The 22,347-nt window shown below is 40.6% G+C and overlaps 1 protein-coding gene across 1 annotated transcript in view; it reads right to left on the reverse strand.

The window, feature by feature from the left end:
• Window positions 1–4,154: 4,154 nt before the first annotated feature.
• LOC308093512 (choline transporter-like protein 5-A) overlaps window positions 4,155–22,347 on the reverse strand; it is a gene marked incomplete at both ends in the record, with an annotated part of 28,039 nt that continues 9,846 nt past the window's right edge. Inside the window, 19 exons of the mRNA XM_080439849.1 lie at window positions 4,155–4,246; window positions 4,565–4,649; window positions 4,740–4,828; window positions 5,745–5,815; window positions 7,080–7,153; window positions 7,794–7,897; window positions 8,754–8,848; window positions 9,056–9,324; window positions 9,421–9,508; window positions 9,730–9,822; window positions 10,177–10,276; window positions 10,403–10,534; window positions 10,723–10,835; window positions 13,354–13,437; window positions 13,661–13,784; window positions 14,312–14,372; window positions 14,781–14,909; window positions 15,286–15,370; window positions 17,230–17,308. Of these exons, the coding sequence (XP_080295975.1) occupies window positions 4,155–4,246; window positions 4,565–4,649; window positions 4,740–4,828; window positions 5,745–5,815; window positions 7,080–7,153; window positions 7,794–7,897; window positions 8,754–8,848; window positions 9,056–9,324; window positions 9,421–9,508; window positions 9,730–9,822; window positions 10,177–10,276; window positions 10,403–10,534; window positions 10,723–10,835; window positions 13,354–13,437; window positions 13,661–13,784; window positions 14,312–14,372; window positions 14,781–14,909; window positions 15,286–15,370; window positions 17,230–17,308 (1,967 nt within the window). The remainder of the gene's footprint in view (window positions 4,247–4,564; window positions 4,650–4,739; window positions 4,829–5,744; window positions 5,816–7,079; window positions 7,154–7,793; window positions 7,898–8,753; window positions 8,849–9,055; window positions 9,325–9,420; window positions 9,509–9,729; window positions 9,823–10,176; window positions 10,277–10,402; window positions 10,535–10,722; window positions 10,836–13,353; window positions 13,438–13,660; window positions 13,785–14,311; window positions 14,373–14,780; window positions 14,910–15,285; window positions 15,371–17,229; window positions 17,309–22,347) is intronic.

Raw genomic sequence — 22,347 nt, forward strand, 5'->3', positions numbered from 1 at the left:
TATTATTCCAGTGGTTCTCAGCCTCTGGGTCGGGACCCCCAGGGGGAGTCCCCACATGATTTTAGAGGGGGGGGGTCCCCAGATGACAGTGTAGTGACAATTTAAGGACTTTTAAGACCTTTTTAATACATAAAAAAATTAAAGAAAGAAAATAAAAAGACCATTACTGCATCAAAAGTAATCAACAAACTTTACTATAAAAACTGGTCAAGCATTGGCCAAATTATCAAATAATATAAGAAAGAGTAAAAAATTTCCGATCTACAAGCTACAAGAGGAGGAGGATCTACCTTGTAGATCTGCTATTTTCACAATATTTATCTGTGGAACCTACAGTATGGTGGAGCCGAGTCAAACTAAATGTAATGCCTCAACTCCTACAATTCCAAGTGCTAGTCAGAGTGGGGGGTCCCCAGTTCAAATATGATTCTTTTGTGGGGATCATGGCCTGAAAAGGTTGCGAACCACTGTACTATTCTACTGATGCTATTTGCCCAATTATTCTTTTGTATGAATGTATAAATCAACACATCCATGAATCCAATTCATATTAGCGACAAGAAAACAGCACATTTTATTTTATTATAAAAATGTTGATGCAGGGCTGCAAGGCCTACAGCCTAGCAAAAATGTGTTGTTTCTTCAAATAGGCCTATATGCTCTCCCACTCATCCATAAAAAAAAATCTAGCTAAAAATCTGCAATTATTGTATGGCCATAGGCATAGCCTACAACGATGTTTGCTAAGGAACGATATGCAAATGCACCTAAAACATAAAAACTAACCCCAGATCTCCCCACTATCTCAGACAGACAGCGACACCTGCTGGTGGAATTTAGTAATGATAGGAGACGCGGGGGAGCTTGTGCGAGAGAGAGAGAGAGAGAGAGAGAGCGAGAGAGAGAGAGAGAGAGAGAGAGAGGGGGTCTTCATTGGCACCTAGTATTATAAAAGGCATTGTGTGATATTGCCACTGTCTAGCATGAATTTGCATTGGGTCTACAAATTATTTCCGTAGAATTAGAACATCTGTATGTATAAGTAGCCTATTAATTGATTGCAGTAATTATTATTGGACACTGTATGGGTAAATAGGCACTGACTGGACTATGGCCATTATAAGATATCAACATTATAAAAAAATTTTTTCAAATAAAGCTATTTAGAAGTTTGGCTTCTGATAGATATGTTTTGACAGAACACTGACTAATCTGTTTGAATAACAAAGGCCTTTATTATAGATTGAAACTCAATCCAGATCTATATTTTCATTCAATCGTTTATTGTAAAATCAACATTTCACAATATTATGTATAAAAAAATCCCATGAAACATACAAACAAAAAAAAGACGTAAAATGTTTACAAAAGGACATAAATATATTACATATTAGGCTACCATACAAAAACAGCAATTTCTTGTCGAATCTATTAAATGCACAAACCCAAAACTTTGCATTAAACACGTCAACAGATGGACACTAGCCATTTCAATGTTTAGGTAGGTGATGTTGGTTCCTGTTTAATTTCAATCCAGGAAGACAGTGTTCATTTTAAGACAATACACAGCAACGTCCACAGTATCAATTTAACCCTGAAAGTGTCCAAATGGAACCACATTCTCTGAGTTCAATTAAAACTGGAGATTTCACAGTATGTTCTCAACTGTGGGAGACATGTTTAGCCAATGTGACAGGGAAGCATTTCAGTGATAGTTCCTGACTTTACAACGTGAGCAGTGTTACCATTTAGACATAATGGTGAGAAAAATAACAGTCACAAGTCAAAGATGTAAAGTTTACAATCTATGACTTTGTGAATACTTTTGGATAAAGACGTGTAATGTACAAAGCCCTTATCAGGTGTCACAGTATGTATACAGTACAGTACATCATATCACATTCATATAAATACTCTGCAACCATGTATACTTATTTTTAGTGTAGATGGGATTGGGAGCTATGAACCTGGTGGTGATAATATCTTCTGTCACAAATGTTAATTTTCCTTCAATGCAAATTCAGATGAGGACTCAAAGGAGAACCTCAATCATGCAATCATTACTGATGTTCACTGTAGCCAATTGAAGCAATCAAATTGATTGCCAATGGCTAGGTTTTCCCAGAATTCTGTGCAGTTCTGGGGACATGAGGAAAGTTTTTCCTGTGCTACCATTGTTTCTCTCCAAGTCTTCACCCGATGGGTTGGGTGGAGGGAATGGGGGAGAGGATGTGAGAAAATGAAAGTGTGGACAAATCTGGAGTTCTCCTTCTTACAGGCCCTCACTGACTGTACATCTGTGTATACTGTATTTAGAGTCAAAGACAGCTCCAGACTGCATGTTGATTGCGAAGGAAGTCGAACGAAGTGTCGGCATCCAAATATGATTCCTGAGTTGGTCAGGTAACTTCCTTATATTTGTGTGTGGTACGCAACCACATACATTTGAAATCTCTGCCTGTAATTCCTCTGCCACACCCACACAATAACATCCTCAGTGATAATTTACGTGTTGGTAACTCAGAGATTTTACTGTGCAGTGATGTTAGAATACTTCACTAGATGGCGGCAGTGAACCAGGCTGGTGCAGCCCACTACAGTGATAAAGTCCCTAATGATTTCCTCTTCACTTGAATCAATGAAGACAATAGACAAAGTCAGTAGTGAGTTCTGACAGGCAGGAATTCAGGCTTCAACCACATGGAGTAGAGCTGTAATGGCTTAACCTGTCAGTTGAGACATGGTCAAAGCTGTGTCATGTTATTGTAACTATGTTATTGTAAGTATACTGTACAGCCCACATGACTATGACATATTTTGTAATTAAAAGTTATTGTTTAGTATAGTTTAGTTATATGTTCTGTACTTTAAGTGCACACTTAAGTTACTTAAATGAAAATGTTGAATACCCTGGATATTACTATATTTCCTTTGGGGTTGTCCTCAGAATGACCCCAATTAAGCTTAGTCAGGGTAAGAAAAACCCATTAAGACAACTGTATTTTTGCCCAATTTATTTGGACATTTAAATGCTATGTTGTTGAGTTTGTTTTGACATTCACGTGTCTGATAATGACTTCACTTGATATAGGAAATACAAGCCTTTATGGAGAAACACAAAGTTTGATTAAATGATGTAAACCTGGCCAAATAAAAAATGTGGTGGATTGGACATTTAAGTGCATTGGGATTCCTGCCATCAACACCTGTGTAATTAGGCCTACATTGCTGTGTGTAGAATGCAGAAAATGTGAATTTCAATTGATTATTTCCATATCTTGATAATTCCCAGTAATATGGGTATTAGTGTTCATGTAATTGTAAACACACTCATTGTCCATGACAGCATGAGTCCATAGATATCCAAGTATTGTGATACTAAAAGCCCAGTGGATAAAAATGAGAAAAGTGCATATACATTTTTAAAGCATGCTGAAATAGATGTCCTTTGGTTGCACCAACAAGAACAGGGGATCCTAAGCCCTGGTCAAGATTTGTTGAAGTCGATAATCCAAAAGTTGACAGAGATGAGCGTTAATTGTTTAGTAACAATGATTAACCATCATTTGGCTTGATGGTACAAGTTCAAGTCATATACATTGTGCTGTAGTCTAATGTTTGTAACAATCCGACAATATCATACTGGTTTGGCTTTCCAGAAACAGGATGGCACTGTTGTCAAGTCCTCTTTTTATCAATTCTACATTGGTATGAGCAAGTGTCATCCTGTGTCTCTCTCAGTCAATGAGAAGTAAAGCTTTTACAACTATTCTTCAAGTTGTAAATTATGCAGGAGTAAATAGTTAAAGGACTAGGGTGGGATGCTAGTTCAAGTAACGCATCTCACTTTGTCTCTTCTGACAACCAGTCTTCAGTAATCAGTGCTTGTTCCAATCAACTACAGTTGCACAGTGTTTGGACAACACAAACACAAGCCCTGTTGTTGCTGCATGGAACATACTGAATGTAAACACTTCCATGGCAAGGGAGGAAAACAGAGTCGTGGACGGGTATGTCACAGAATGTGAAGACTAGTGCATACAAATGCATGCACAGAGGCCTGCTTCACCAACTCAGGAAGAAGATGACCAACCAGATCAGGGACTGGCATGGTGATGTGGTATGTGATGTGCAGAGGATGAGAACCATCATTGTCAATGGCTAGGTTTTCCCAGAATTCTGTGCAGTTCTGGGGACATTAGGAAAGGTTTTCCTGTGCTGCCATCGTTTCTCTCCAAGTCTTCACCTGATGGGTTGCAGGAATGGAGGGAGAAAATGAAGGTGTGGACAAAGATGGATGGATGGATGGATGGATGGACAGGCGGACGGACGGACGGACAGACGGATGAATGGATTTATGGATGACAGATAGGTGAGGGAGTGGCAGATTGAGGGAAATCAGAGAAAATGTAAAAATGGGATATTGGAAAGAGAAAAACAGAAATTGATTATGGATTACGCTGTTATATAATGAGTCATGATTGAAAGAGCAGTGCAGAATTAGTTTAATCTTTTAATATATTAAGCTTCTCTCTGTTGCACCAGCCAAAGGAACTTTACTTACAGAAGCAGAGAAACAGGGTGTCCACACACATAGCGTACACGCTGAAGAAGCCATGGGCGATCAGATAGGAGCCTATCACCACCGTCTGGTGCAAAGAATACAATGGTTAGAGAGCTATCTTACCCTACAGAGCTAAAGTGTATACTGTATGTGTGTGAGAGAAGGTGTTTCTGACCAGTAGGGGGACCCAGTAATAGTTAAGAGTTGGTACTTCCTCCTGAATGGCAGGAATCTTCTTGGTGAAGAAGAAGAATGCCACCACACCTACAAAACAAACAGTAAATACATACATTACACCCACATTTGTTATTACAAACCCATACCTAGCATATACTGTAAAGTACATGCAAAAGTAACACAAACCTCCTCTATTTCATGTAAAACATCATTAAAGGGGTAGTTCACCCAAGAAATGACTTTATTTCTATTGTTTACAGTGACATGCACAAGCGAAGAATGTGCATCGGCGTGCCCGTGGGGTTCAACCGGAGATCATTCATATGCACACGAGCGCCCAGGCGCGTGTTTATTTTCATCAAGAAGAATATGTTTTACCAGAGCTTTATACAAAATGATAGAAGACATTTGGGACACACTATGAGTAGTGTTTTGGGGTTTATGGACGGATTTTTCATATCGTTTTGCTGTTGTTACGTATAGGGTCTCTGAGTCATTCCATTCATCAAGTGTTTTCTTCATTTTTGAATTCTCGATTTAAAGTTAAGGAATGTTTTACTAACTAATATTATCTGTGGGTCAAAGACATCAGAGGCTAGGCAAACGATAGGAAAAAAAGTAATTTCTTGGGTGAACTACCCCTTTAAGGTAGTGAACCACTTAAAGGTGCTGTTTTTGGTTAATACAAAAGTTAAAGCTATATTCTGATAGTAATCATTGCTATAGAGTGTTTGTTCAGTAACAGGGGTCTCCCCAGCTCTCCAGTACTTTAATAAACAGAAAATACATTTTAGGAGTGTAACCAATTTCATCCAATCTTAAATTGTACTGTTCCAATTACAAATTTGTTTAGTGTAACTGGTTTATCCTGTATCCTGCATGAGTTCACTCTCCTAATTGGATACAATTGATATCCCGACCTAAGAAAGTATTTCTTTTAACAAAAATATAATAATCACTTACACCCCCTATAAAGATCATTTTAAACACCACAGGGACTTACCCACTCCTCCGGCTATGAGTATTTTACCCAGAAACAGCAAGAAGTCCGTCACTCTGTCCAGAACGGCAACCCTGAGGACAACAGAGAGAGTCAGTGAGCTCTGCAATAATCCGTTTGTACACGCTCCTCACTCCTGCTTGTTGTCCGGAGTCAAGTAGGGACATTGTCAAACACTTCTACAGCATTCAGCCAGTGTTTCTGCTTTTTTATTCAGCCAAACCCATTTTGCCTGATTTCAAACTAGAACGTCTATATTTCCGCTTGCAGTTTCTAAACCTTTTTTTCCCCTCTTGTGGTGGTTTTCGATTAGAAGTTTGGATTTTAATCTACTGTACTGTAGCTTCCATTTCGTTTCCTGAACATTGTGTTTAGTAGGTAAGCAGATACAACAAACGTTTGCAAATCATTGGATAGCTCTTTTAAGACTTCCTAACAGGAGTCATGCCTCTACACTCTATCAGATATTTAAGTTAAAATAGAAACTCATATTAAGTTACTGTACAATATTAACTTTGTTTTTCACATGTATGAGTAGTGACAAAGAAACCCTCTTGATTCTTGTTTAACACCCCTTACTCTTGAAGGAACACTTATTATAGCCAATTATTGTCTATGTCCTACTGTATGTACAGTATAGATTAGACCCCTTAACAGACAACGTCACACTGATAAGAACCAGTATGCGCGCGCAGGCCGGCACCAAATGAAACCCATTTTGTCATGCCTCGCTAGGGCGCACCTCACTAGCCAACACACAAGAGGAGGTTGAATGCACTGAAACCAGCACACCCCAAAACAATATGTTGGGAATTGATTGCATGAAACAATCACCTGTGCGTCCAGTCTCAATGTTGGTAAACAAATAATTAGTCTATTGCTGTAGCAGTATGGTTTATTACTGCTACCTAGCGGTTTCAGTGTATTCTGACATTCAGTGGTTGAGTGGGTCAATTGTATACCGGTGTGTGGACTGCAAAGCAAACCATAAGGAAGTAACCCGAGCGCAAATCACAAACCATAATGGTATGTTCTTCCTTTAAATGCTTTGTGTTTGTTCTGTGGTCTGAAACTCTAACTATCAACGACCGTAAATATACATCTGTGCTGATGAGAACCTTATCTACAATGCATGCTGGTACATGTACAGTAGGCGCTGTTGGTAAGGCTCTGTGAGCGGAAGAAGACAAAACTCTGTCAGACCATCTTAATTAATGAACTGATTAATAATTAATTAAAGCTGTTTATTAGCATTACTTCACCACAGGCTATGCGATCTATAGTCATGTTTTTAGTAGACAAATAAATTAATGCAGTTAGTATTGGCTTCAGCCTTACCTGACTACATTTCTCATCAGCAGGAAGAATGCCTCCCTGGCGGATGTACAGAAGTTCTTACCGTAGATGGCCACCTAGTAGACAGGAGACAATGGCAATGACAAATCATGGTTCACTGAGGAATTACAGATTCCAGGGGCCTATAAGGAGAAGGCACTCAGAAAGGGAGACAGGGAGTTGTACAGAAAAGTCCTGTACACATTCAGTAAAGCAATCCACTCAGGCATGGCTGAATGCAAAGCATATCAAAGAACGATTCTACTCCAACAACTCATCGTGGAGGGAGCTGCAAGCTGTAACCAGTGGTGGACAGTAACTAAATATATTTACTTACTTTTTTCCAAGCACATGACTTTCACTACGCTCTGTGCGCGTGTCAATGTGTATGTGTTTCTGTATTTCACGAATCTCAAGAACACAAAAACATTCTGTGCGTGCGCCGCCAAAGACCTGAGAGTGTGGCGTCGAGTCGGTCGGATAGGCGGTTATTTAGAACCGCTGATCCAACAGATACGCCGACCATATTTGGCATATACTGTATGGAGATCCGGTTGTCCAGAACCGCCGATTCAACCAGCCATTTTATTGTATCTATTTAAACCAAAAGACATAGCACTGACACTACTATCACTATCATCACACTACTACATATACATACATGTAGTACTATGTACTGTAAATCATACTCAGAGAGTAATGCATAGAAAAACGCACCATGATGTAGGCATTTCGGTTCATATAGCGGATGAATCGTTCCAGACACCAGAAGCAGCCCTTTAGACAACAGAGTATGAACCTGGCTCCTGCGTTGTTGGCTCCTAGATACACGCACGCGCGCGCACGCGCACACACACACACACACACACACACACACACACACACACACACACACACACACACACACACACACACACACACACACACACACACACACACACACACACACACACACACACACACACACACACACACACACACACACACACACACACACACACACACACACACACACACAAGCTCTTGAGCAAAATAGTGGAAGTGGTTGGATATAGGATTAATCAGAACTTCAAGCAATGCAGGCAAAACATGGGTTTACATACAGGCATGTGAGTGTATGTATGCAGGAAATATATTTATCATATAACAAGGGCAGAGAGCGTTATAAGCTGTATTCATTGTATCGGTTCTATGGCTGAGAAGTGCTATCAGCCCTAGGGCTCATACGGATGGCTGACCAAGCAGTGCAGGCAAGTGCCACGACATTGCTAAAACACGCTGTCCGTGAATGGTATGGTAGAATTCATAGCTAGGAGACACTGGAGTTTATCCCGGCACAAAGGAACCAAAACACAGAGCAGAAAACAGCCTTCGATGGTTCACAGACTGTCTTGTCTGTGTGCCAACCAGGACATGCCTACCAGCAGCACCTGCCATGTGCTCAGCCAACTAACTTTCCACACTGTTGTGGAATCACAGCAGGATGTCCATTTCATTCACTGGGGTACAAGTACTTTGTTAAAGTGTTTATCAAATGTTATTTTCTTGTTGACTTGTTGAATACATGAAGCTATGGGTATGTGCACAAAGATGCATACAGATGACCTCGGGCAACAATTAATGGCCGGGGAATAATCTTGTGCGTGTGTGCGTGCGTGTGTGTGTGTCAGTGCAAACCTCTCAGTTTCTGCTCCAAGTATTCCAGTACTATTCTGACCATTTGGACCAGAGACAAAACCAGCGCTCCGAATGCCAGCGAGCCTGTATGGTACCTTCAGAGACAGACACATCAACAGTTGAATTTATGTTCTTCAGTGCAATGTTGTGCTAATGTGAATCCTGTAAGTTGCTCTTTAAATGCATTTTTTTTCGGTTGTCACTGCACCACATGACAAAAGAACATTCCTAGTATGATATGAACCTCGTATGCATTACTATTACTACTATACCGCCTTATACTAATACTACCTTCCTGTTACCTTATTGCCCTGCTAAAGGAAGAGAACAGCGGGCACGGCGGGATGTCCTGAGGCTTTCTCCTGGCCCAGTAGTAGCTTGCGAAGGCACCAGCCAGGGTGCACTGCTCAAGGGCCAGGCTGAAGTTCACCAGCCATAGAAACACCAGTAGGTTGGACAGCTGCAGCAGAAACAGGTAGCGATGGTAGGGGGTCTCGCCACCATAGAAGGCAAACATACACTGCGACCCTGAGCACGAGGGTGTGTTTCGTATGCCACTACTGTTGAATGTCTGAGAGGTTGAGAGGAGTTAATTCACTGACATGGTTCTGAACTGGGAAAGCACAAGATGTCTGATATAATGAAGGTGAGGTATATAATGAGGTACCTCAGGGTTGCAAGTTCTGTTGGCATAGGAGCAGTTAGGTTCAGGAGACATCACCTTGTACACAGCCTCCCCCGACGATGCAAGGAAACTGGTTCATGCAATCCTGGTTAAGGTTTATACTGTATATACTATGGCCATGGAAATTAAACGTCATCATAAAGTCTGATTGGCCAGAGGGTGTGCAATATTTTCAGATAACAAACATTAAAATTAACATAAGAAAAAACAAAACGACATATTACATATGTCTACAAACAATAGACAAATTCCAACACAACTTATGTAGTGTTTCCATTGCGGGGAGGATACACAGCAGTAACTGCCCAGTAGGCGAGACAGACAGCTAGCAAGAAGAAGGTGAACACAGGATAGAACAGGCTAGACATGATGTAGCTAATGGCTCTGTAAAAGAAATCAAACAACAAAGTTAAACAACTCATGTCTCACTTGAATTGGAAGTTGTAATGCTCATTTTTTGGCTACCATTATTCACATGTGAAATGGGACATTAGATCAATAACCTGCTGAAAAACAAAACAACAAATGGTATCATTTCAAATAATGAAAATAATAAATAAAGAAATAATACGGATGTCAGTGTCATAATCGTAATTTTATTTTGCGGACTATGTGTTGTTCTTGCTTTTAATAAGGCTACTTCAGTAGCATATATATGATACACTATGTGTTGTGCACAGGCTCTAGTAAATGGCACATGTTTTAGGATCAAAGGGTAAGTTACTGTATGTTCCATACTTGCTAGCCTCCCCGAGCAGGGTGATAGCCACACGGACCCTCCTCCTTAGAAAGAGCAACATCAAAACGATGGAAGCTTCTGTCACACCTAAAGATACCACTGAGAGAGACAGGCAAAGACAGAAAAAATAAAAGTGTAAAAGAAAGATTCAGTGTGCGCACGCACGCACGCACAATAGTAAAGGGGTAGCTGATTGAGTTACTGTATCTAGAAAGCTATACTTACAGAAAATAATCCATGTTTGTCTGAGCTGTAGGTAGACTTGTAGGTCAGTCTGTATGCCAATTTCTATGATGGCAACGTCAGAACCTTCTCTCTTCTTGAGCTGAGACAACTCCATGGAACAGTACCACATGCCTAGAGAGAAATACATACATACACGCACGCGCACGCATAGTGTTAGCTTTATTTTGGTGTCTTTTGTCATTGTGACAAGTGCTTATTGAAGACAAAATAATGATAAACTGAAATTCAATATGTCAGGGTTTCCTTTCAAATGAAGGAACGTGTTTTTATCAGTCACATGCACAAAACACACTGTGTACCGTATGCTAGAAGCAGTATGACGGTGATGATTGTAATCCATAGCAGCAGGCCAGCTGTAAACCTCAGCAGCAGGATGAAGACTAGACTGATCACTAAGGCTATCAGCAGACCTCTGGAAGACAAAGACGAACGCATGTGCAAATATTAGGCATATAGCTGTGGACTGTGGAAATAAAATAAATTAGTCTGCAGTTATGTTCATCGTAAGTACCTAACCCACTGAAAGTGTAAAGAAATGAGTGGAATTATTATGACTTTTGTGTGGAAGTGATTCAGACTCATGGGACCCTTGAACCACAAAACCCACTCTGTGGTTGCAACAAACTCTACACACACTCAGGGTCAGACTGGCCATCTGGCAAATCCCCCCCCCCCCCCCCACACACACACACAAAATGAAAATAAACTAGAAAAATTTGCTCTCCGCTGAAGTGTCCACATGTAAAGTAAATCACACAATTATGAACACAAAAAAACAAGTGGAAGAAGTGAGACAGAGTTAGAAAGTTGACAAATGGAAGAAAGAGCAGAGGAGGAGACAGAATGATCAAGAAGAACCAGAGGCTGCAGATCAGAGCCAAAGAAAAGCAGACACATAACCCATTATGAACATAGAGCAAGAAACACAGCAGAGAATAGAAGGAGTGTCAAGAAACAGCCACGCACATCAACAAATAGAAGTGTCGACAAACAGCCAAACACATCAGAGAGTGTCAAGGAACTGGCTGAAGATGATGGTCAAGCTGCTGAGAGATCAACTTTTCCTCATGGCCAAGAAAAAACAAACGTGAGCTATTCTTTAAATAGGACTTCTTCGAAAACGAGATGATGCATCTCATGGGGTTTAACGTTATAATAAAGGTACTAAATAAATACAATGCAAATAGAAATTCAACAAAACCTAGTGAAAAATGTTTTCAAAAAGGACGATACAAACCGCAAATAGTTGAGCTACTGTTCAAAATGTTCAGCATTTCCAAGACCATACAAGCCTTCATGATATCATGTCTACTTGTCTAGGCAAGTCAAAAGTGCTGACCAAAGTGCTGTAGAAAATAAAGAAATCACTGGCATAAACAATACAGGACATACAGCTCAAGGCAAAATAAGCAATCAGCAATAATCAGTGTATTGCAACTCCCTGTACGTCATCATAGATCAGTCATTGCTTATAGGCGCCTGCAGCTCATCCAGAATGCCACTGCCCACCTCCTTACCAGCACAAAGAGGCGCGATTACATTACTCCGGTTCTGGCCTCGCTACATTGGCTAACAGTGCGCTTGAGAATACATTTTAAGCTTTTGATATTTGTTTTTAAAGTTAAAATGGGGCTGGCTCCCCCCTTCCTTGCAGATCTTATACAAGACAACACCCCACCCAGAGCTCTACGGTCAGCCGACCAGTTGCTGCTGGTCCTGCCTAAGACTAGGCTAAAAACCAGAGGTGACAGAGCTTTAGCTGCAGCCTCCCCAGGCAATGGAACAGCCTGCCCTTTAATATTAGAGCTGCTCAGTCTAAAATCACTATCGAAGACATACTTCTTTTCTCTGGCCTTTGAGCACAGCTGAGACAAGCAAGCACCCTAGGACCTTAGACCTTGCTCATTGTTACCGTTGTGTGCTGTGTTTATTTTCATTTATTCTTTTCTTAATTGCATTCCATTGTGTTGTATTTCACTGTGTTGTGTTGTGTTTTGTTGTTGTTGGTCTGTATAGCACTTTGGTTGGCTTCTGTCATTTTAAATGTGCTTTACAAATAAGCTTTGAGTTGAGTTCAGTTGAGTGTATGAACATAAATCATTGATATAAAGAGTACCAGACCAGATAACAGAAAAGTGATGCATTACAGTACTTCCTTATTACGTCCCAATCCTAGCCTGCACATGCTTCTCATTGTTACATCACTACTGTCTTATCCTTGGTGTATTTATTCTAGTCTGTAAAACATTATTAATTTGCTTTCATCCCAGCAATTTCAACTGATGACCTGCTGGTTACAAGCTCTGGCTAAAACAGAGGCTTCAACCATTTCATTAGTGCAGATACAGTAATCGGTTCATCAATTGGGATCTTCAATAGATTGTGTGTGTGTGTGTTTGTGTGCGTGCGTGCGGTAGACTTCCAGGCCCAGGACAACAACTACAGAGGGTGCTTTAACACCAAGCAGCAGTGCAAGACTAAGAACTTTGTTTCCTCTGGTGATACATATCCACGGACTTGTTGTCGGAGGGTTTTCGACAACTTGGGATGCCCAAAAGTGAGGCAAAATGGCTGGCAAAGTATTGTGCTGTCTCTTGCTGCCATATATGGCGGAGCCGCCACTACTTGTTCCCATGGAGTGCTGAGTGCCATGCCTGTTGTATCATGAGGACATATCCATGAGTCTGTGAATGTAACCTTTACTGCACCTGGGATGTTATCCTGTATGTTTTCCCTGTGTGTGGACATGAATAAATTGTAGAATGTGTGTGTGTGTGTGTGTGTGTGTGTGTGTGTGTGTGTGTGTGTGTGTGTGTGTGTGTGTGTGTGTGTGTGTGTGTGTGTGTGTGTGTGTGTGTGTGTGTGTGTGTGTGTGTGTGTGTGTGTGTGTGTGTGTGTGTGTGTGTGCGTGTGCGTGTGCGTGTGGTTACATGAGTATCCATGTCCAAGAGTTGGCATAATCTTCTACTATCTTCATGCCAAGCTCCTTGGTGTCCACGAGCCCTGTTATCCCTCTGCAGAGAGAAGAGACATTTAAAATGTAACACACGTAATTAAGCTGGACGTGGTAATCATAGACATAAACAGGTAGAGACGCCTCATTCGCCATTCGGGCCGCATGTTAACACCAATTACCACTCAGGATCTTACTGTGTATGCATACATAAATAGACAGATAGATACCGTAGGTAAACAAACATATATGCGTAGGTAGATAGAAGATAGGATGGCTCTTACTGGGTAGCATCTCTGAGTTCAGTGACACTGCGTGCGGTATCCAGAGCGTCTTTAAACCTTGTCCTGTTAGCTACTGTCAGTGTCCCATTCAGAGTGATGAAGTCTGGTAGACACCTCTGCAGGACTAAGAAAGACAGAAAGTCTTTCTGTCAGACTGTCTCTCTATCTCAGATAGAGAGAGACATAGGATTTCTATGCAAGCATGACTAACACCACACAGTACACTGAATGTTGATAATGAGCCAGCCTTACAATGACCTCCCTGAGGTGGTGGTAGGACCGGGCAATATAACTTCGAATCAATATCACGATTAATTCAAACTTTTTCCTCAATTACGATTAATGAATCATTATAAAAATAGTAAAAATAGCAGCTCAACTTAGATTGGCTTTTTCTTTTCTTTTTTGTACACCAACATCATCATTGTACAAGGAAGTATATAATACAGGGTCAAGTGATTAATCAGACTAATCAAATTAGAATTATTTCACGTCGAATCTTTGATTTGAGCCTATAGAAACAAAGCAAAAACCTTTCTTCTCGATTGTTCGGTAATAAGTCGTTATTGGTTGTAATTATTGGTTTAAATGTATTTTCGGTTAATTGCCCAGCCCTAGGTGGTGCGGTGGCATGAAAAGTAACATACTTACATGGTTTACTAGGTACAATCATAGAGGGACAGTCCTCATCTCTTAGAACCTGAGATACTGGCTGGAAGAGAGAGATTAGCATAAAAGTAAGAGAAAAATTCTAGATAGATGGTAGGAGGGACTTTTAATTTTAACAAGGCTGATTATACAGTACTTTGGCAAGTAGCCATGTTAAATCAATCTATTATATGGTTTACTATGTACATATATACTGTTGGTGACAAATATTATTATATTGTTGCAATAATAACAGTAAACATCCTCAATCATAATATTGCTTAATTATTCATTATTTACGTAAGTAAATTGCATAATGGTATAATACACTTTTGTACACTATTATAGAGCTTAATGAATCACGATGTATGTCTTGACAACCATCAACAAGTTACAGCATATCTTTATCCCAGCCTTTTACAGATGTTGTACAATGTTTCATAATTGTGTGTTATAATAAATACTATAATACCTTATTGGGGTTATTGAATCCAGGCTTACAGAACTGTTTATAATAGTCCCAGTAACTCCTGCTCAGTTTGTGCTGCAGCTGCATGTCTGAGTAGGTTGAAAATCTGTCTGGGCACTTTGTCACACACATCTGAAAGAGGAACAGAGAACTGTGTTTCCAATTTTTATATAATTGTTCATACATTTACATTGTTTATTAGTTGTTTTTTATTCTACCACAGTGAAGCCAAAGGAAAATTGACATATTATATATAAACAATAAGGTCTCTATTCTATTCTATTCTATTCTATTCTATTCACTGTTGTGCACTATTTTGTATTCTGTTGTTAGTTGACAGTAATACACAAGGGCACTTCTGCCCTCATTTCATGGTTTACAAATGTGCTTAATTTATCCATATCAAATGCACATAAAAAAAAGTGGAACAGGGGAAAAAAAACACAAAAGGCAAAAAAAGACTCAAAAAGTATAGACAGCCATTTGTGTTTTTTATTTGTATTTTTACCTGGGTGGTAGGGCACTGGAGGTTGATCAACACAGCTGGGTTGGCACATTTGAGGATGTTGAAATAGAACAGGATTGGTTTTTTCCTGTCAAATCATAAAAACACAAGCTCTCTCACATTAGAAATGTATCTTTGTTTAGTGCTATGTTAGCCTGACGCAGTGTACAGTACAAACCTTTGGTAATTCCCCTTTTATTGGATTGACATTTCACTACAAAATGGCAACATCAGCTTATTAGACATTGAAACAGTATTAAGTAGGAGCTATTTGAGCCTTTAATGGCTGAAACATCTCACTAAATAGTTGCCTGGACGACACCAGGACACAACATTTGAGGTATTTATTTTATTTTTTCTGCAAGCACATTAATTTAATCAACAAGCAAGTGATTTCTAAACTGGGTAGGCCACATTTAGTATGATCTTGCTTAACACAGGGACTTACAGTATGAAAATGTACCCTCACCTCGAGAGCAAGTCTTGTTAAACATGCTCTAGTCATTGGGAATCACAAGTGACCCGATGATCACTACATAGTGACATTGACAGTGACTACATTAGACAAAACACAAAATCAATACATCATAATCACAATCCAACAATAGATGTCACTCCAACACAAACATTTGACCATCTCAGTCTTCACCTCAGTCTGTTAACCGGTTTACTTCGCACACACACACACACACACACACACACACACACACACACACACACACACACACACACACACACACACACACACACACACACACACACACACACACACACACACACACACACACACACACACACACACACACACACACACACACACACACACACACACACACACACACGTATTCATGCACTGGCAGTACACTCACAAACATGCATCCCTTATCACTGTCCTGCAGCCTGCTGAAGATGATTCATTTTCATCACCTCCATGGTAACGGTCTGTCAATCAGCCATCAGTTAACGTCATCAGGGGGAATTTCTACACTGACCAGTCAGACATGAGAATGCAGCAGCATCACTGCCAGGCTTTTAGATTAAAGCAATAAGCCACTAGAGGACGCAGTTTACCAAGTATTTGATAATGGCTGAGGGGCGTAGTGACCCCCTCAGGTAAACTGAGACCTCGCGTGGCTTATTGCTTTTCTAAAACGGTTACAAATATGGCTACATGAAAATCATTGACACACACATCCCAATTAAAAGAGTTCTTAATAATTCACTACAAAAACAACTTTTACAAGAAAGTAGTTCCCGGCTACCAGGAAGAGCAACTTCCTCCTAACAGAGACGAGTGCCTGTTTACTCAGCCAAACAAACACATACAAGCGTAACTGTTGGCTCAATCTCATTGGAACTCAAATATTCTATAGAAATTCGATTACAATTTGTAGCCAGATTTAGCTACTACGTCCGTGAACTTCCCGTGTAAACTGCTACCCTAGCTACTTAGCCTTCCAGCACAGATGGTTTGCGAGGGATGAGGAAAGCTTGTTTTCTTTACAAGCCCCGCCCGAAGCCCCTCAGTCACTTGCCGTCCCACACGGGCGGTGCTTAAAAGACCCGCATGCCGGGGCTTGTAAGGAAAACAAGCGCTCCTCTTCTATCGTTCAGCTACAGATATGCTGTATCACTGTATAAAAGAATTGATTGATATAAGCTGATCTAAGGAGTAGATTATTGTCTGTTTTATCACATCTACTAAACGGAAACCAGCCAATCAGAATCAAGGAATTAGAAATGTATAAGTCTACTGATGACAGGTAATTACCCATCCGGAGATGGAAGCATAATTAAATGTCACAATGTTCACCACACACAGAGAAATAAAGCAAAAATGCCAAACAAAAACCTGCATAGTCTGGTATTCATTGGTATTGTTAGGTCTGACGTTTGAGGAGAGCAGGTCAGATTGTTAGAATGCTGCAAGTAGAGTTGTAGACTTACGCATTGATTGTCTGACCACAGAACTGTCCATAGCTGTCTGTAGGATGGAGCACCTTCCTGGGGTCACCATGTAACCAGGCTAGAGAGACAGAGAGAGACACACACACACACACACACACACACACACACACACACACACACACACACACACACACACACACACACACACACACACACACACAGAGAGAGAAAACACAATGAAAGCCTAATTCATACTTGCTGAAATGTGACACGTTGTCAGCTTGTTGATCAGTTTTCTGAAAAAGGGTTACTATATATTTGTAACTTCCACTTTGTTTGTATTATGTGCAAATGAACAATTAAAGGGAGCCTCCGCACACTCAAAACTGCCTGTGATTGGCACAGCATGCCCAATTGTAAATAGGCAACAAGTAGTGATGCGAGGAATGAGGAAGGCTAGGGGGTGACGTGGAGTCTGAAGAGTTGAGTTTCCAGACTGCGTTGGAAAACAGAGAGTCGTTTCACAGGAAGTGACCTCGCATCACCACCAGCCTTTCCACCTCGGAGGAAAGCCTTGTATTCGTTCTAAAACTATAGCCGTGTGATCCGGTTTACACAAAAGAAAGAAATAATTGTGGTTTTGGCGGTTCGTTCCGGTTGCAGCCACCTGATGACGTAATGATGACGTAAAGTTATTTCTGCTCCGACCGGATCAGATACCCGAAAATGGTATTAATCCCAGGCATTGATTACAGTTTTGCTCAAAGCCATTTCAGGACAAATATCAGCTGCGTTGCTGCAAGACTCCTATTCTCTGTTCTTTGATCCTTATCCCAGAAATGCTATTTGACAGCCCTTCCTCGAGACAGACAGACAGGCCACCCAAAGTTGATGGGTTTGCACCGCTGAGTGTATAAAAGTAACCAAATGGTTACATTTATGCAATTTCAGAGTTACAACTAATTAATTTGACACTAAGGCTTTTACAGTCAGTGTAGCTTCCAGTGTGCGGAAATATCAGCACCCAATTCATTTGTAAACAACAGCAACCTTTACGCACAGTCAGTAACAACAACAACAACAATATTCCTCTCAACATAATGGCTAGCACTAACACAACAATATCATCCTTTCTTTATGTCACATTGTTCTCCAATACAGAGCTAAATACTGTCTTGGTTGGGGACTTACAATCCATGGGATTGATTGATTGATTGATTGATGCTTTTATTGACAATTAATACACATGTACATGAACATGTTCATATACATCTGTCAAAAGGATAAAACACAAAACATTGCGTCCTTTTCTTTTTTGGGGGGGAGGGGGGGTAGCATAAACATTACAGGAAGAAAAAAAACGTAAGTATTACTGTAAATGTGCGTCTGGAGAACCAATATTCATCATGTTAATGGGACAAGTGCTTTAGTATTGCATATTACCCGCCATATAGATGACTTCCATTAAACAATGTAATTCTGCTAAAGCTGTGAAAAGGGTGATATATTCACCAATGATAGAAGAGAATGATGCCAGAGAGGAGAAAGGGGGCTAGAATGACACAGGATATGCTAAGATGGAGAGATGAGGAGAGGAGAGGAGAGGAGAGGAGAGGAGAGGAGAGGAGAGGAGAGGAGAGGAAGGTTAACAATAATGGAAGTAGAATGAGGAGGAGAAGAGAATAGAGAGTGAGACAAATAGAACACAAGAGGTCCAAAAGGTGCAAAAAGAAAGAGAGTAGGTGAGGAGGGAAGGGGGGGGAAAGGAGAGGAGAGGAAATGAAATGAAAGGAGAGGAGAGGAGAGGAAATTAAATGAAATGGGAAGAGAGCAGAGTAATAGATCAAAGTGCTAAAGGTGTTGGTGAGAATCAGAATCAGAATGTTTTGCTTTATTGTCACAGGTTTACAGAGTAAAGAAGTAGGTGAAATTAGTTTGCGTGCATAGTACCCATCGTATCATTATTTCCATAGAAGAAAGAAAGGGAAAAAGAAGGGGGGGAGATCAAACAAGAAAAAAACTAATAACAAATTATCCGCATATTTACACATGGTACCTGAGATAAGATATAAAGGTGCATGCGCATAGCAGCAGATGTATTCTGTGCATGATATACAGGAGGAAAGGACAGAAAAATATATAAAGGTAATAGGAAAGGAAATAATTGAGAGGGAGGTAAATACAGCAGGGAGAAAATGATTAGAGCATTCCTGTGTCTGCATATTTCTGAGTGTGTGTGTGTGTGTGTGTGTGTGTGTGTGTGTGTGTGTGTGTGTGTGTGTGTGTGTGTGTGTGTGTGTGTGTGTGAGTGAGTGTGAGTGTGAGTGTGTGTGCGTGTGTGCGTGTGTGCGTGTGTGCGTGTGCGTGTGTGTGTGTGTGTGGGTGTGAGTGAGCAAGTCCGAGGATGATGTCATTGGGAATGATGTCATCTATGTTTGGAGGTGGAGGGGCTTGAGTGAGGGGATTTTCGTGTGGTCTTTGTCTCTGTGTGTCTTTGTGTGTTTCTGTGACACAGGCAGATGAGTCTTTGTGGGGATGTGCTGGTGCCTGAGTGTGTGTCCGTGTGTGAATACATAGACACACACACACTGTACAGTACACATACTATGTGTACAGTATGAGTGTGTGAGCATGTGCTTTTCCTAGGTAGCACACTTCAGGATGCTCTGAAACAGCTTGATGCCAAATCCCCCCTCTCTCTCTCTTTCTCACACAGGCTGCCATATTGCTCTTAAAAAATACGAAAATATGGGGCACCATATTCTACTTACTCTACACTATTTATGTATTGGCAAGAGAAGAAAGAGAGAGAAAGGGGAGAGAGTTCTATACAGTATCACTTAAGAGACAGAGAAAGATATATTTATGTTTTATTCGGCACATTAACACTGGCTTCATACAAAATTGATCTACTAACATTCAATCTATAATTGAGGATTTGGGTGAGGGAGCTGAAGTAACACACACAACACACATGAACTCACACATAGGCTACACATCACATCAAATGCACACACTTTGGTAATATGGTAAATGCAACTGGCATGCAGATAAAGCATGATGAATTCAGACATACACATATGAAGACATATTGAAAATATTAATTGTAATATTAACCATATGAAACCTAGCGTCCTTATTCTACTGTAGGTGAACATTTGGTGAAAATAGCCGCTCTACAAGCTCGGTTATTTTGCACAAAGAGATTTGGTGTAGAGGGGAACAAAAGGAGCAGACCAAGTCTATAGCCCGGGAGGACCCCAGCCTTTAACCAGTAGGTGTTAAATGTTGTGAGCTGAGAAGACAAAGAGATCAATGGAAGGGGCATGTATGACATCATACAATATAGTAAACTACAACACTGCACCTCTGCTCTGTGTCTGCTTTCTACAGCTGGAATGCTACTGCATGGGATTACTTGTATCAATACATTCTACATTAACTTTACTGACAAAAAACATACTTTTAAACCGTTAAATATTTATCAAATCCACAAACACATTTAACCACTATCCCTTAAAAAATAAATAATTAAATAGCACAAATAGCAGCGCTACAAGATCACAATGTGTCGCGATGCAACACGTGAGTGTATAGTTTGGCTATTTCTGCACGAAGAAGTAACGATGAAATATGGAGATACAAGGTTTCTGCTCAACAGCGACGACTTGTGAGAAAGAGCTGTCTGTCTCTGGTAAGCAACCATTGTTTTACCATAACTAACAAACACTGGTGACATACACATTGACGATGCTGTTGTGACCACATTCACAAAATATCAGTCCCTTTGTGTCTCTCCTGTCATTAGAGTGACGCTGCTCCCATGATTAAAGCGACCCGATTATCTTCATCGCATCTGTTCTGAATGCACCTTGACGCACCACTCACACAGGAAATCACATGATTCACATCCCCCTGGTTTCCGTATGATATTTACCAGACAGGTTTACAGAATCCACCAGGTGCACTAGTGTTGACTTGATGCATTTAAAAACACTACACTACTAATTTAGATGAAAGCTCATGGGGTCACCGAAATCATTAGTGTTCATCCTTTTAATTCATTTTAGATGAACCAACTAAAAGGTTTTTAAGCAAAACAGGAAGGTAGCCAAGATTCACCCAATTTACACCCATGCAGAAAAAAATACTTGTCACAAAAAAGAAAATCAAAAGACTACAGGTGCATTCCCCCATGGTACAATGCAATTTCATTGCAATGCAGTATTAGTCAATGTAAAGACGCAACTAGTCAATACATGTTACAATACTACAATATTGGCAGCTACATACTCAGTTGTTTTTGCACCAAAAGTAGGATAACTTGGCTCCAATCGCCTACATATTATAAAGCTGAAATTCTGTTTCTTGTATCTGACTTGGACACCATGCTGTGTATTTGAAATGCCACATGAAAAGCTTAGGGAACAAAGAGATTTTTGACTGCGGTCTGTCTCTCTCTCACATACACACGCGACACACACACACGCGACACGCGACACACACACACACACACACACACACACACACACACACACACATTCCATTTTCAATCTCTCCTCATGTTTTCCAGTTCAGAGGATGCTTTATTGGCATGACATGGGCATTGTGTACTTTGCAAAAGCAAAAGGCAACAAAGTGAATTTCTTCTGGTCTTTCTCTCACCTCTATCTATCCATCTTTCTATTACCCAAAAGGCTGAATCTCCCCACTGACTCCTTTATGTCATTCTATCTCTCCCTTCCCTAGCTGTCTTTTATTTTCCCCCTCTCTTTTCTTGCAGACTCTCTCTCTCTCTTGCGTTGTGTCCTCAGCTTTCTCTCTATATCCCCTCCTTCTCTCTCCCTCCTTGTCACCCAGTGTGATAGAGATCCAGTAACCCACAGTATCATTTAAAATGGGAGTTGCACATTTGAAATATTCCTCCTCTTAATTTTCTCTCTCTCTCTCTCTCTCTCTCTCTCTCTCTCTCTCTCTCTCTCTCTCTCTCTCTCTCTCTCTCTCTCTCTCTCTCTCTCTCTCTCTCTCTCTCTCTCTCTCTCTCTCTCTCTCTCTCTCTCTCTCTCTCTCTCTCTCTCTCTCTCTCTCTCTCTCTCTCTCTCTCTCTCTCTCTCTCTCTCTCTCTCTCTCTCTCTCTCTCTCTCTCTCTCTCTCTCT

Source organism: Gymnoscopelus braueri (assembly GCF_963280865.1).
Source record: "Gymnoscopelus braueri genome assembly, chromosome: 10".
Lineage (NCBI taxonomy): Eukaryota > Metazoa > Chordata > Actinopteri > Myctophiformes > Myctophidae > Gymnoscopelus > Gymnoscopelus braueri.